At 40.9% G+C, this 15,655-nt stretch overlaps 1 protein-coding gene across 1 annotated transcript in view; it reads right to left on the bottom strand.

Moving 5' to 3' along the window:
• The window catches only part of LOC138245853 (uncharacterized), an 89,113-nt gene extending 76,768 nt beyond the window's left edge, over window positions 1-12,345 (bottom strand). The window contains exon 1 of the mRNA XM_069199830.1: window positions 12,007-12,345. Within this exon, the coding sequence (XP_069055931.1) occupies window positions 12,007-12,057 (51 nt within the window). The 5' untranslated portion in view covers window positions 12,058-12,345. The remainder of the gene's footprint in view (window positions 1-12,006) is intronic.
• Between the last annotated feature and the right edge of the window lie 3,310 nt (window positions 12,346-15,655).

Raw genomic sequence — 15,655 nt, 5'->3', positions numbered from 1 at the left:
ATAAATCTAGTGGCAGTAGTTAGGATTACCACGAGGCGCAACGTGGTATCCAACTGCAGGGCCAAATAAACTGAGCAATTTAAGGTGCCAAACACTAGAGTGAATACCAATACAGAGACGTCCGTGGAAAATTCGACCCACTGATCAGGTAGGAGTTCCATGTTCTGCTGAAAAGTTTCTTACGTTAACTACTAAAAGGATTTTTTTTTTTAAATATGATCGAGCTTTCACTAGTATTACATGTTGTAATGTAGGTGCCAATATACTGACAAGAGTTAAAGTGTGGAGTCTGTTGACTATTGAATGCCCCTGTTACAATAGATGACATAATACTGGTTGCTACGGCAAAGCCAGCTTTTACTCATGGGTACAATTTGAGCCAGTGAAAACTGATGCAGCGTGTTCTACTAGCCATTATGACAAAGGGCCTCTTGCTAAATATGCATCTTACGGTAGTACTGATATTCCCACAATGAGTCAGGAACACTTGCAATGGTTAAATGAGGAGTTACCACGACATATGAGCACGAGTTAGAATGAGTAGTTAAGTATTCCAGGGCCTATATGGCCAATTTTAGCAGGATACATGCAACATCCAAATGTTGAACAGTTAAGACAATTGCTAATAGAATTAATGAGAGAGCCGAAGAAAAAGATAGAGACTCTGGAACAGCGACATGGTAAGCAGTTCCCCAGGCCTGAGCAACAATCAAGAGGTGCCATAGTTCACTGGTGATCAGCTAGAAGAAAGGGCTATGGAGGGGGTCACAGACGTTGTGACTAGGACCAGGAGAATCTAGCCCAGAAAGCCAGGGGTGTGCTTCACAGGTGAGGTGTGATCACCCCCGCTACCACCTGCAGAGCAACCCGTTCATCCCAGCTCTACAAAGACTATGAACATTAGACTGTGATTTGGTGATTGCCCCTGCTGACCATCCATAGTAGTGTGATTGCCTGATATTATTATTGCTTAAATTTTGGAGGTATGTGGTGTTCATGTGTACAAACGTGCATGTATCGCAGGAGACATTAGTCTGTTTTGCTGTCTTGTCATCTGGGGATTTGGAGCTGGGTGGTTCTGTCCAAGTGACATCACTTGTTAATTAAATGAGGCCAAAAACCACCAACAAACTTCGACATCACTATATATCCGTCCCTGTTTATGCTGTGCTATGTGCTGAATTTACAAGTATCTCCCTTCAGCTCTGCCTGTGTAACCTACGGCTTCTTAGCCTTAACAGATGTAAAATTGATAGTCTAGAGGGTTATTATAGTTATGTGTTTCATTTAAATATGTTACTCCATAGTTTTATTTTACTTTTGTCATTATTCATTACAGTGTTGTATTTCTTTATGCAATCTCAAGAGGTTTTCTAAAATAGCTTGAGCGGAAAAAACAAATAATAATTGCATAATTTCCTGTAGTATATTTACGTGAAAATACAAAAAAAGATAGGCAAGATTACATAACTTAAAATCATTCAAGAAGTGTAACCCAGCATTAAGTCTTAGCATAAAATAGACCCCTGTGTCCAAAACGGACCCAGGGATGCATTTTGCCCTATGACAATAGTGCTAAATGCAAAAGAACACGAATCGAAGCAGCCACTCACATTTGGTAAATTTGCTGTTCCTGTGCTCTTGTTGTAGGATTTTAATGCCAAATTACTCGTAATTATGAGAATGGGTGTAATCAGGAAATTTTCGATAAATTTGCATCAAGTAACACAAAATTACAGAAAATACGTTAATTACTCCAGCTTAATTAACATTTTATCCAGCCCTAAAAACATCTCAACGTTTATGTGCAACTTATGCAAAATAAATAAGAGTAGGTTTAAATGACAAAGAAGAAACAAAGTGGAACAAGATGATGACTAGACAGAGTGAAAAAAATATATATTTTTAAAACACTTTGCAAATCCCTTGACTTCATATGCGGTAACCATAGAAGTATTTTGAGGTTCCTAATGTTGGCGTGCAAATATGTGTCACCTTTGCTTCCCCTGTGCTCGCCAATGGCTTGGACTGGGAGCAACATAGTCCCTATACAGACTTTGGTGCTCCCCGACTGGACCCGTCTCTATCTCTCTTGAAGCTCAGTAATGAACTAGGACTGTAACATTCTCAATAAGAATGACGAACACGGGTCAGAGTTTAAAACATTATGTAAAGAAGATTTAGGCAGTACAGGACATAGCATCAAGCAGGTTAGCAGCTAGAATACAGATCATAAGTACACAGAACTCAGTAAAGTCCGGTAGTAAATTCAGCATACATTTCCCTTCTAATCATGGGAAATTGTGGATTCCCTCAACGTGGGAAATGCAAGTTCTTCTATAGGACTTTAGACAAAGAATTTCTTACATTACTACCCAAATACACTGTTGTCAGGATATGCACCAATAAGGAACAGCCAAAAAGTTTTTTTTGTTTTTTTTACAGAATATATTTGAAGATGCTCTCATAATACTATTATATTAGATTATGATGGTCCCAGGGTCAATTCAGGTAACAAACTGCAACATTGTGTACAGAGCGGACTGGGACAACCAAGTTGTCCTAGGTTAGGCACATCTTAATCCTACAGACTGGAAAAGTTCACAATTCTCAGTTAGGGCAAAGGCCTGTATCAAAGAACAATGGTCCTGTGGTGAAGTGCAACGTCATTTAAAAATTCGGTTATGTTAGAGCAATCTCGAATTCAAACACAGTGGAAGCTTAGAAAAAAATAAAACAACATTCACAACCCCCCTCTGATGATTTCTAAATGATCACATCGACAACTTTATTACAACACAGCTTTCATTAACTTGGGGCTCTTTTCTTTCAATTATCCTAAACCCTTTATAGTGTTGTAGAATTCACTTTGCATCTCTTTAATCTGTGGGTGAGGTCTCTTCCTCTATCTTCCTCTCCCTGCTGACAGCTTCTTATACCCACAACCAAGGACTGATGAAATTCCTTTGCAGAATTTTAGGAGAGCGATCCCACATGCAACACCAATTAGAATAATCCAGAGAGAAGGTAAAAGTAATTTCAGTATTTCTCCACCTATGCTCCCTAACTCTTTGCCTATCCTAGCAAACCCCCTTCTAATAGATCCAAATGCTGAACCTATTCCTTCCCACACAACTGTCTAAATCAGTTAGTTTATGTTGATATTTGTAATGTTCGGAACATAGCTATTAAGGCGGTTAGCAATTTTGGGATATATGCACAACAGTCCATTGCATGGATGACCTTGCAAACTCTGCCTCCAAAGGCAGAAAATAAACAAATGCAAGGTGGTTTTGCATGATCCTAGCTCTCATAGCAAGTAATTCCTTATTAATGACTGTTAAGGCACCTGCAGTATTAGTGGTGAGCCTATCTACTACAGTAATTAGCTTTCTCATATTTTTATTTAATGCAACTCCTACTAAGTTTATTAATGCTCGAAAGATATTGTCAAGGATCTGCTTAAGGTCTTACTTTGTTTTATGTAATGGTCAAGGGGTTGCTCTGTGGATGACTGTGAGCTTCTTCTTCAGAGGCTTCAGACAATTCAAACCTTGGCGGACTCAAGGATTAGTAGACGTTGGCTCTGCTTCTTCCTCTTCTCGTCTCAGCCTTTTAGTGTGTGAGGCCTGTGTCCAGTTCAGCAGACCAACTAACTTTCGAGCAGTGTTTGGACCAGGATCACTGGATACAGGCCTTTCCAACACTTTTCCTGGCATGATTTGATGACATATGTCTTCACATGAACCCAAACCCGAGGTCCAAGTCATGACCTGAAGACTCTTATCCAGCTGGACTAGCAGCATCAATCTGATGAGATATTGAACCCTCCATATCTGCTAATCCCGTGCAATATTCAAGAACCAGATCATCTGTGATATTCACATGGGCAGCGGCTGGAATGGAAGGTATTGATTGGATGTTGGATCAACATATTGTGAGGAGACAATCCTGCCCGTCCACAGAGCATGCTTCGAATGCACATCAATACCAGAGGAAGGACATAGGACCATTTAAGGAGATGTGGATGCACAGGCTTTGGCAATTTTGGCTTGAGAGTTCAATTCAATCTCTCTACGATGCCTGAAGCTTATTGTCTCTAACTCAAATAGAATCTCAGATCTATCCCTTAAGCTGAGCATAGCAACTGCATTACTTCATTTTTGAAGTGGTCTGATGAAAGATGAACTGGCATCCCAAAAAATGGGATTAACTCCCACAACAGAAGTTTGGTGACTCTCAGACTGTCACATCTCACAGTGGAATATGCTTTCACCCAACAGGAAAATAAAGATACAAACAAAAGAATGTACCTTAGCTGATTACAAAATCGATTTGGAGATGGTTGAAGGGACCATTAGACTTTTCAATACACCTCACGGTCACTATAACCTTTTATCCCACATTTGATTTTGCCATATTACACAGCACTGACACAACCTCTCTGCCATTGATTGAAAGTGTGGATTATGCCAAAAGTGCTTAAAGGTTGACACCATCCCATCCCTCCCCGCATGTATTGGTCCATGCATGTGTCTTACCATAGAGGGTGGCATAGAATCGGGGAGAACCGGCTTTCGATCACTGGACACCCAAATGTCATTAGCATCTTTTAAGAATCCCAACCTCCCCCACCTGGCCTTTTGGATTTCAGGAACAGTGTGTTGTAACTCCATTAGCTCATTGAAAGTCTGAAAAGTGTTTAACAACATGTTGGTCACAGTTTCTCCTTCCGCGTTGCACAGCTCATCTATGTGAAATGTGCTGGTCTCAAGAGCACAATAACTGATTACCTCAGGTGACAAAGTCATTGCCACTCTTTTGTGCAGCACATTTCACCACAACAATTTATTTGGGTAAATGAAGCGCTTCCAACAGGTAGGAGACATACAGCCCATTACTGATAGGTGAGCCAGCAAATGTCATAAACCCTCTCTGTGATCATAACTGCCCAAATTCATGCACAACGCTAAATCCATACTTACAGTCAGTGTAAATGGTAACTTGCGAGCCTTTGGAAGCACAACAGGCTCTAGTGAGGGCAATCAATTGTGCTATCTGTTCGGACGTTACATGCCATATGTAAGAGGCTTCCACAGCCCTACTTAGGGTGCTCACAGCGTGTAGGGCTCTCAAAATTCTGCATCGGTCTCTTAAACAAGACCCATCATATATTATGTTGGGTCTTAGCTTTGTGCACATCTTAATAACACTCAAGTAAGTGGTGGTCAAAATCTTCCTCTTTGTCCCTCTCTGGGGCTGGTAACAGAGAAGCAGGGCTTAAGGTATTTCATCTCCTAATAGAAAATGTCTCAATAGCCACAATAATTCTTTCACAGCAGGTTAAACAACTGTTAGTAAAAATGTTGTGTGCAGGTACGGGTCATGAGAATTCTGACTGAATGTGGGACTATCGCAATGAGTGGATAATCCATCACTATTCCTTCAGTTTGCTGAATGCTAAGGCTTACTTCTGTGACTGCCTTGAGACAACCAGGTAATTATGCGGCTACGGGATCAAGAGACAATAAAAAAAAATACCTAATGGGGTGCTTAGCACCCCATAGGCCTGCATCACCACAGATAAAGCACATCCATTTCACTCATGATAAAAATAGTACAAATTCTTTTGTGTAGTCTGACATTTTAAGAACAGGTATGCTGCAAAGTAGATTCTTAAGCTTCCATGCTTTCATCATCCATAAATACTGGCACATTGACATCAGTGTGCAGCAGCCTCAGTAGAGGCTTTGCCACAAAAGAAAACATTCTGATCCACTGTCCTGTGCCAAAGAACAATCGTACTTTTCTCTGTGTGGCCAGGAACCTCATTTTAAGGACTGTTTCCATATATTAATGGGGTACTTTCCGGATTCTCTTCTAGATCTGATGTCCTAAGTACATGACTTCCTCTTGACAGTACTATAACATTTCCGGGGAAACCTTGTCCCCTTTCTCATCCAAGTGGTTGGGCAGAGCAACAGTGTCTTGCCTACAAGCTTCTTTTATCATTGATGCAATGAGTAAGTCATCAATGGGCTCTGTGTATACCCTTTGGGAGCACAACACCACACAAGAGTCTTCTCTTGGAAACAAAATAAGACGAAAAACTGGTTGACTTTGTTAAGGGGAACTGAGAACAACACCTGGCAATAGTCAATGAACATGAACTGTTAAACTTTTGGAAGGATTTGGAAAAGGATCACATAATGTTTGATACCAAAGTATAGTATTCAACTACAATTTGGTTAATTTTGCTAAGCCATAACCAGAGAGTTACATAGACTTCCTTCAAAATGCCCTCTTCTATCATGTTATCAAAAACATGTGTTAGCCCTACAATAACTTCTGGGGGTCACCTTGTAAAGATGTGTTTGAGGAAATATTGAGTTAGGCCGAAGAGATATCTTTAGGTGATTGGCTTCCTTAAATCAACCCAATTTGTTTCCCAGTGAAATCCAACACATCTTCTCTGTCTCTCTTAAATCGATAAGTCTTCTGTAGTAATGACAGAATACAACCTTGCTACAGGTTCCAGGCCCAGTATCCACTGCTTGGGTTTCTAACCGTGCTCCATTTGTAGTACAAAAGATTACACAATTGAGACTCCTTAGCAAGTTCACAGGGCTCGAATGACACACAACAGGTCCTACTCTCTGATGTCTCCAACTTTTACTGGAAGTGGGGCAGTGGTCTAATTCATACACTGCTGATTTGTAACCCCTAGGACTTGTATTTCTTTTCTCAAGAAAGATAACTTTGGGTCCACAATTGTCAACATTCGAGCGAGTGGCTCCGGTGTTCACAAGAAGGACACAGGATGTCCGTTGACCTCTCCATCTGCATATGGGCCACTGTAATCCACTTTCAGGGCTGTGCCAAGTACACACGCCTCTCCACCTCCTCAGGCACCGTCACTGAGACTGTTCAAACCTTATGGCACTCTCAAACATCATGGGAATCAGGCAGTCTGAGAAGTGAATGGATTACAAGGCACTTTGTGGCTCGGTTGGAAATCAGGATTTCCTCCCTTCATCTCTATGGGCCTGGGGGATTCTGTGGCATGCCTCACTTTGGGACCCTCGAAGCCTGCAAGGGGGTCAGGGTACTGGGAGAAGTTCTTCCTGCACTCTTACGTTGAACGATTAGGCATCAATCAAAGCTTGATCATGTTTGTAGCAAACTTCCTGCTTCCAATGCCCAAACTTGTTACAAATATAACAAAGGATAGCCTCTTTAAATCACTGATACTGTTTCCAGGTGCACTTCCTAAACCTTTTCATATTCCTGGGACATTCCCTTCATAAGTCATTGATACTCCCTGCATATTTATTCTATTACTGGGGTCTAAGTCAAATCCTTGAATGTGTAAGTTAGGTCCCTCTTCCCCTCCATTCTGTGCTCACTTGATCTATGCAATCATGAACCTTTCTTTCAGCCCCTTCCTTTTAGCCTCTAACCTAGCACTGAATATAGTGCAAATGCCAGGATCTCATCTATAGGTTTACTCTGCCAGGAAAAACACCCTTTATGAGCTCATTTCTAATTTCAGGTTGCAGTCTTTGCATGAAGAAGGCAATAAACCCTCCTATGTTATCCCTGAGCAGGATTTTAGACACTATGCTCCCTGTGCACTTGCATTATCCTTCCAATGTATGCATGTACAGATTCCTTGGATTCTTGTGATGTTAAGAAGATTATGGGTAAATTCATCTCCTTTTGGGGAACCTTAGTCTTTAGGTGGTTAATGTCTGCAATTATATTTGGCCTTGACCAATGGCAAAAATGCATTTGTACCTGCTACCCTCGGGGTTCCTGCATCAGCCACTCCATTGTTCACTTATATTCCTCCCACAGGTCCTTCCGGACCGTTAATTATATCCAAATCCTCCCATAAGACCTTTGAAATGGTAACTATCTGATCTATCTGCATGTACACTAATCAGGATTCTCCTTCAAACTGGGGTGAGAAATTGTGAAATGGAAAAGATCTATCCTGGATCATGGGACATGCACAAATGCCCCTCCCTGTACTCTCCTTAAAGGGTATTCCTTTGCTAGTCCTCCTGCAACTTCTCCCTCATCCTCCTTGGTGACCTCCTTTTTCTGTTTTAGCTAGGTCCTCTCCTCTCCTTCATGGACCACAACTACCTGAAAATGTCAGTCTCTCCCTATTCCCTAATGTTCTCAATCAACTCCATTACATGAGTTCTTAGCCCTCTTGGCTTCAGCAGCTTTAACTTCTTGTCACACATTCCCATCTTGACATTCTTTCACAACTTTTTTCTTTGTGTCAAATCAAATCTGCATTTGTCCACCACCCTCTCTATTTTTGCATATGTCTCTCATGCCACCCTCACAGGTTCCTTACTCATGTAAAATAACTCTCTCTCATCACAGTGTTCTAGAAAGTCCATCCCTATGCTACCCTTAATGATTTCATAAAACCTGGCATTTAATTGGGTGACATTTAGTCTTTGAGGGTCTGTCCCTTACTTAGGGGTTTGACCGGTAGAGTCATACAAGCCAGGTGACCTCCTGCACCAGGTGTCAAAGCTTCTCCCAAGGGTGGGCCTGATGCTATTCCAGTGGACACCACTCTGTGTCCTGAGGGATACTCAGAGGGGTCTGACTCTGCGACATTTTAATGACAGCCACCATTCGAGAAACACTCAGAGTTACTATTGAGTGTGACATACCCATTGGTATGGAGGGTCAAGGTCTGTGAATGAGGTGTAACAGTGGTCTCTGGGTAACTAGGGGGTGCACTAACGTCCAGGATGACAACAGTGTTTGTGCGGGTTCATCTTCTTGTGCTGTAGCACTTAGTGCAGTTGCCGCATTAAGTGGGGGCAGCCTTAATCAAAGGAGCTCATCCATGTAGGCACGTTCTCTACTTCTGTTGCATTCTTAGATTTATTTTTTCTCACTAGATTTTTCCATTTGTATCTCCTTGGCCTCTATTAGATGGCAAGTTCAAATTGTTTCAATCACTTCCTACCTTCATTTCTTTCCCCTCTCATCTTCAGTGCTTAATTTAAGCCAATGTTTCACGGTGGTCAGCACCAGCACTTTATCGTCAACATTGGTTCTTATAACAGCCTGCCACATGGTGGAACCGTTCATCTAATTTTGTGAGGTGCACAACAACAGTTGATTAATATTTAAATATACATTAAAATCAATAATACCTGCCACCCAAAGCTATAAGAATAGCTTGGGTGACACGTATTTGTCATTTTAATGTATATTTAAAGTCTTAAGTGTCACACTTGTGCGAGTGTGAAGGTTAGTTGTGATGGTAGTGTCATTGGCAGTGCTAGTAGGGGCACGGGATGGTGTGAGCTGCATTGGCCTCCTGACAAGGGCCGTCACTTATTTTTTTTTCCTTCAAATTAAGTACTGAACTTCTCATCTTCACAAAAATGTATCCACAAATAAGCCTTATGATAGATTTAGGATTTTTAATGCAAACTTCTGTCTCTTTTACTCATTCAGAACTTGTTCCCAAATATGTAAGGCCTCAACTTGTCGGTCTAGGCTGAGGTTCCATGTCATACACTCACTGTCTTAAATTTTCAATTTTGGGAATGTGAAAGGTTAGGCTCAATGGGAATTGTAATTCCCCATCCTTGGAAGTATATTCTTGCCATTGACTATCCCACATGCATGTGTGTGTAACCCTTTCTTTGTCGTCATTTCCCTAGCTGGATACCTTCTGGTGGTAATTTTTCTTCCTTATTTACATCTTTTTTTTTTTTTTTTAAAGGATTTTCCTTGCTGATAGTCCCAAATCTCATTCTCTCTCTGTACAGTTGTATTCATAATCTGCCTACCAAAAACAGTGCATCTGGGTCAAGTATCACCCAATCACAACGCAGCTACAGCGTCCACCAGCCACTCCCTCTGCAGCACCAAATCAATGTAAACACCTGACTACTGTCAAGCTCTCCTGAACTACTTCACCACAATGAATGTTCTTTCTGCTTCACTTAATCAGTAGCCTTCACACCGCCAAGAACACTGCTTACTTTCACACACCAGCAGAATCTCGACCTGCAGGAGTTGCTGTATTCAGCGTGTTCACTCCCAAGCACCAAGGAAAGAACTACAACTGAGTTCACTATTGCACTCACATAATAGAGCTGTTACACCCTTACCTTTGTGTAACTGATATCACCTCAAATTACACCTCACCTTAGCAGACAATTCAACAATTCCTTAAAATCTGTCGGAGGTACCTCACTTCAGTTTTATGCAATATACATGTAACAAATCAAAAAACAAAACAAAAATCTCATAAAAAACACAAATGCCATCCCTACAAGTTCAAGAACTAGTGCCACATAGTAATTAAATTCAAAGACATCCACTGCTTTCCACCACAATGCACCGACTACACAAGTCCCAATGTGCACTTCCTTAAAGTTCACTTCTCATTCAAAAGTCACAAGTGCTTAAGTCCCTATTAATACTAATCCTTTTTCGGGTTACCGCTACCTTATCCTCAGGAACCAGGATCGGGTCAGGGTAGGGTCAATTTGAATCTGGGGCCAAATCTGCTTGAACCATGAATTTACAGTAGTCTGGTCTGTAGCCAAATAGCTGATCAGATCCAATTGGAACCATCAGCTCTGCTATCAGATCTGCTGGATACAGTAATCGGTTATGTACCAAACAGCTGATCAGATCCAACTGGAAACATCAACTCTGCTATCAGATCTGTTGGAGCGCAAATCTCTATCACCTTGGCTTACACTGTGCTCACCAGTAGCTCGAACCGGGAGTAGGGTAGTCCCTAAACAGACTTTTCTGTTCCCCGATTAGACCTGTCTCTGTTAAGTCTCAGTAATGAACTAGGTCTGTGACATTCGCAATAAGAATGACAGACATGGATCAAATTTGCATGGCTTTCTGTAAAGAATTTTTAGGCAGTAGTGAAATAGCACTGACCAGGTTAACAGCGAGAATACAGATTATAAACATAAAGAATTTAGCAACTTTGAATAGTAAGTCTAACATAGAGTCGCCATCGATGTGGGAAATGCAGATCCTTTAATAGGAATTTAGAAAAAGTATGTCACACATTACTACTTGAATATGTGGTACTCAAGATATGCACCAATGATACACAGACAACAAGAAACATTTTACTACAGAATACATCCGAAGATTCTCGCATAATGCTATTACATTTGATTCAGACACTCCCAGAGTTGATTTAGGTGACATAAACTGCAACTTTGCATACAAAGCGGTCTGGGACAGCCAGGTTGTCCTTAGTTAGGTACATCTTAGTCCCAAAGACTGAGAAAGCTCACAATTCTCAGTTAAAGAAAAGGTTTCAGCAGCAACAATGATCAAGTGGCGTAGTGCGGTATCATTTAAAAATGGAAGACAGCACACCTTCTGCTATGTTAGCGCAAGCTCAATTTCAAACATTGAAAGTTTAGAAAAGATAAAACAAAGTTCATGCTAAAAAAAATTATTGGATTAATGTATCGTTTGCCAAGGCATGTATGCAACATTCGGGAGACATTGTTTTAAATTATGACCACATCAGATCTCTCAAGGTATTCTGCCATATCAACAAACTAAATCCCATTTAGTTGGGCGAGGTAACATAGTTGCTTGAGCACACAGAGTTCCAAAACGTCTGCTTTCTTTACCAATTACAACCATAGGCTTTTATGTAACTGGTTGAACTGAATTAACCACGGCTAGATTGCTAGAATGCATTAAGTGGTTCAATGAAGGCTCAGATTATGAACCATACCGCTTTTGCCAATAAACAAATTATTACTCTACTATGAGACCCAAATTCCTGTCCGGATAGAACATTATGTTTGCCATTTATCACGTTAGCAGTTTTCTATAAACACCTGCGTGGCTGTTGCCTAGCTCCGCCCCCTGGGTTTGTGTTCAGAGATTTCCTGTCACAGGAACCTTAGTCTCCCTTTGTTTATGGTTTCGATCCTGGACAAAGAAACTAGTGGGGGAGCTTACCTCCTCGGCACTCGAACTGGTACAGCAGTCACAGCATGAGAAACAGAACATGTTAACTTAGTGTCGAGTAATTCAAGAGGAGCTGGGAGCTGGCGCAATGAAGTAGAGAGACGCGTAATGCCCTCTTGATGCTTTCACAAAGTTTGCTTTGTTCTAAAATCCGGTCATAAGACCTTTGAAAACAATCCTTTTCCGGATTCGAGCTGTCCTTTTGCTATCTATCATCGCATCATGTGTGCTACACCGAAAGGCTGCTCTCATTGGCAAACTAAATTGTATCTCGAAACTCTATCTTAACTCTTAACTCGAACAATAAGCCACTTCCTTCTTTCGAAGAGGGTGTCGTCGGAATGTGCCATTCCGTTGGTGCCTGGGGAGAGTGAGAGCAAAGGTGGAGTGTACCATTAAAGCAACTACACAACCGTGCCGCTCCAGCTCCAATGGGAAATTAAATAGCAGTATGATTTTCGATTATCATGAATTCCGATAAAATCTTTATACATTCCCTTTACGTAGTGATTGCTTCAACGTACGATGGAACAATAATCTTTCATATACATTTTCTTACATGTTTAAAGATGTTTTGAAGGTCACCAGTGAAAAGTGTAAAACAGTCCACTTCTTCCTTTTATAACGGATGTCCACGTCAAACAAATATTTTACAAATACAATGCAGAGCAAAAGATTTTTGACATAAAGGAACAACAACTCTAATAAATTCGCTTGCACTTTTCCTTATCCAGAAATTTAAAGTGTTAAATGTTCTAGAGCTGCAGTCTCTGCACCAATTGAGTTCCCTCCTTCCACCTGTCCTTCCACATATTTTACACCTGCGCTGCTCTCGCATAGGTGTAAATATTTCCAGATCCGTGTATGACTAGTTAGTGCAGTCCTGTTCTTTTTCTTTGACTTCTGGGACTTGTAGTCCTAGTTTTATACATGGTTAAATAAGACCACAAGTCCTAGACTTCTAAGACAGAATCAGGACTGGCCTGACTAGTCACGCATGGATCTGAGAACATTTCTTAGGTATTTCGTCCCATACTTGGGCAAGGTGTGGGAGATAAATGGCTGCTATACTACTTGCACTTCTGTTACTCCTAGTAGTTACACTAATAATACTACTATTAATAATAACATTAATAATATTAATAAAACAACAATTAATGATGTAGTAAAAATGCATTACTCACAGCACTGCCAACAAGTCTAAGGTTTGCACAGCATAAGATATTTCACACCATAAGAAAATAAGGAAGACTAATTAAGAAATATTATAAAATATATCCACACAAGCCATCGGATTACAAGACACAAAGAAAACAGAGGGCCATTCAGTTGCTTCCTAAACTGCAAAACGATTAGGCAACAGTAAGAGATTCAGCTGAAGGGTACCAATGTTTTGTGTATGCAATAACAGTGCACCCCTGAAAGGATACAACTTTGCTGTACGAGAACCACTGCCTTCTGAAGAACAGAAGACGCTATGACCAAAATGAGAATAGAATGAACTGGAATCAGAATCAGCTGGGTTACATGGACATACTTGTTCATGCCTATGAGCAGCTTGCAGCACAACTTTTAATGCTACCATAAAACACACGGTTAACTCCATCAGGACAGTGTTTCCAATTTCCAGTCATAAGAAGACATAAACAACAGTTGTCAAATCCGTTCTGAGATACAACATTTCAGTTTCTTCAAGAAATGAGCTTACAAGTTACAAGACTGCTAGAGGTTCCTGTATAAGATCTTAAGTTAAAGGCAGTCTAAAGCACAACCCAATAATTTGCCTATACATATCATATGTGTACTGATGGCTTTGTATGCTTATGGAACAGATAGTCCCTTAGTGGTTCAATGTAGTGTTTGAAATGTGATAGAGACAAAATTGATTGCCTGGAAACACAACAGGAAATGGGGATAGGTCTGAGCTTAACTCATACGACATTATTATAGAAAGAAGGGCACACTGTCAGCTCAGAACAGGACCACAAACTCCAAAGGGATCTCAAGCAACTGTAACGAAATGACATGCTCATTTGTATCAAGCAATTAGAGACAGGGGGCTGTCACCATCCATTATCCATTACATCAGCACTCATCCTCCTGGACCTCTCTGCAGCCTTCGACATGGTATATCATCACACTCTCCACACACGCCTCCACAACGCTGGAATCCGCGACAAGGCACTCGACTGGATCTCATCATTTCTCTCAGGCAGAACCCAGAGAGTCCGCCTCCCACCGTTCCTGTCAGAAGCACAACAGCCCCAACAGCGCTGGGATGCCTGGCTTCACCTTGGAGGTTGCCCAGGAGTGGGCACCTCACAGGGAAAAGCCAGGAGGGGTTCCACAGCGGTATGCGTACAGCACCTTGAGACCCTAACGGGTGAGTAGTGCGCTATACAAGTACAAAGTTTACAGTTTACAGTTTTTAGCCGCCAAGACCTGGAACTCCCTACCGCTCCACCTTCGCCAGACCCAAGTCCTCTTGACATTCAGGAAACGCCTCAAGACATGGCTTTACGACCAGTAGCTCCCCCCCCCCCAGCGCCTTGAGACCCTAACGGGTGATTAGTGCACTCTATAAATCCTTGATTGATTGATTGAGCTAATTATAAAACACTTTAAAGGTGGCATTCTCTCTCCTATAACCAACTTCGAAAATATAGAGTGACCAGAAATGTCTTCTTTTTATAGATATTTAGACTTCACAGTCCCCTAAGCAATCGTTTTTTAATAGCATGGAAACCAGTAAAATACTAGGATTCACAGCTGGGTTCATCAGAGATTGAAATCAAGTGGTTTGCTTAAATGCAAAAGGCAATCTCCATTTATTATTGCCTAAAATGGCGTGTAACAGCTGCCCATACGGTACTGTAGACAAGTAAAATTATAGTGCATATGCTGAAGCAGAAAACATACCTTCTTCCGACCAGTGTCTCCTTTACTCAAATTTCCCCATTACATAGTTGAGCAGGAAATATTGGGACCAGCAAGGATCATCACCCTTTGAAATACATAGGGTAGTTCTTATGGGACAGTTTACCATCCACATCCCCATCAGGATTACAAGCCCAGTGGTCTACACCACAGGTCCGAAGAGTTTCACACCGAAATTATGCTGCAGTTACACCCTGACACTTTTCTGCAGTCACCAATGCCACATTTATTGGTAAATCCATTGAGGAGATGAAAATCAGTATATTAATAATGTCCCCCTGGAAGATAACACAATTTCCGTAGCTCATCAGAAAATCATTGTGCTAATTGATTTATAACTGTGTATATTATGTGCACCATTTTTCCTCCATAAAGGACTGCAAGGAAATCTGTAAAGATTGAACCCACTGACGCAAATGAGGAGTTATATTTAGACAACGTTTTTATTTGTGTTTTATTCATATTGCTTGTGATGAACAGAAGTATTTCTTATATGTCTTCAGACTAGTGGTTTAGAAGACAATCTAAAATTGAAAACTGAAAATAGGATTCAAAACTGAAAATAAAATCTTTAGTAATTATTGTCGTATTGATTAATAGTATGTATGAATTATGGTGAATTGTGATTTATTTTGAGCATGTTGGAAATTAGTTTGTGGCACAATCGTGGTATATTTTACCAGGTTTATGCACTTGGGTTTCA

Source organism: Pleurodeles waltl, chromosome 7 (genome assembly GCF_031143425.1).
Source record: "Pleurodeles waltl isolate 20211129_DDA chromosome 7, aPleWal1.hap1.20221129, whole genome shotgun sequence".
In the NCBI taxonomy this organism is placed as follows: Eukaryota; Metazoa; Chordata; class Amphibia; order Caudata; family Salamandridae; genus Pleurodeles; species Pleurodeles waltl.
Note: the sequence above shows the minus strand (reverse complement) of the source record. Positions and strands in the feature narration are given on the sequence as shown.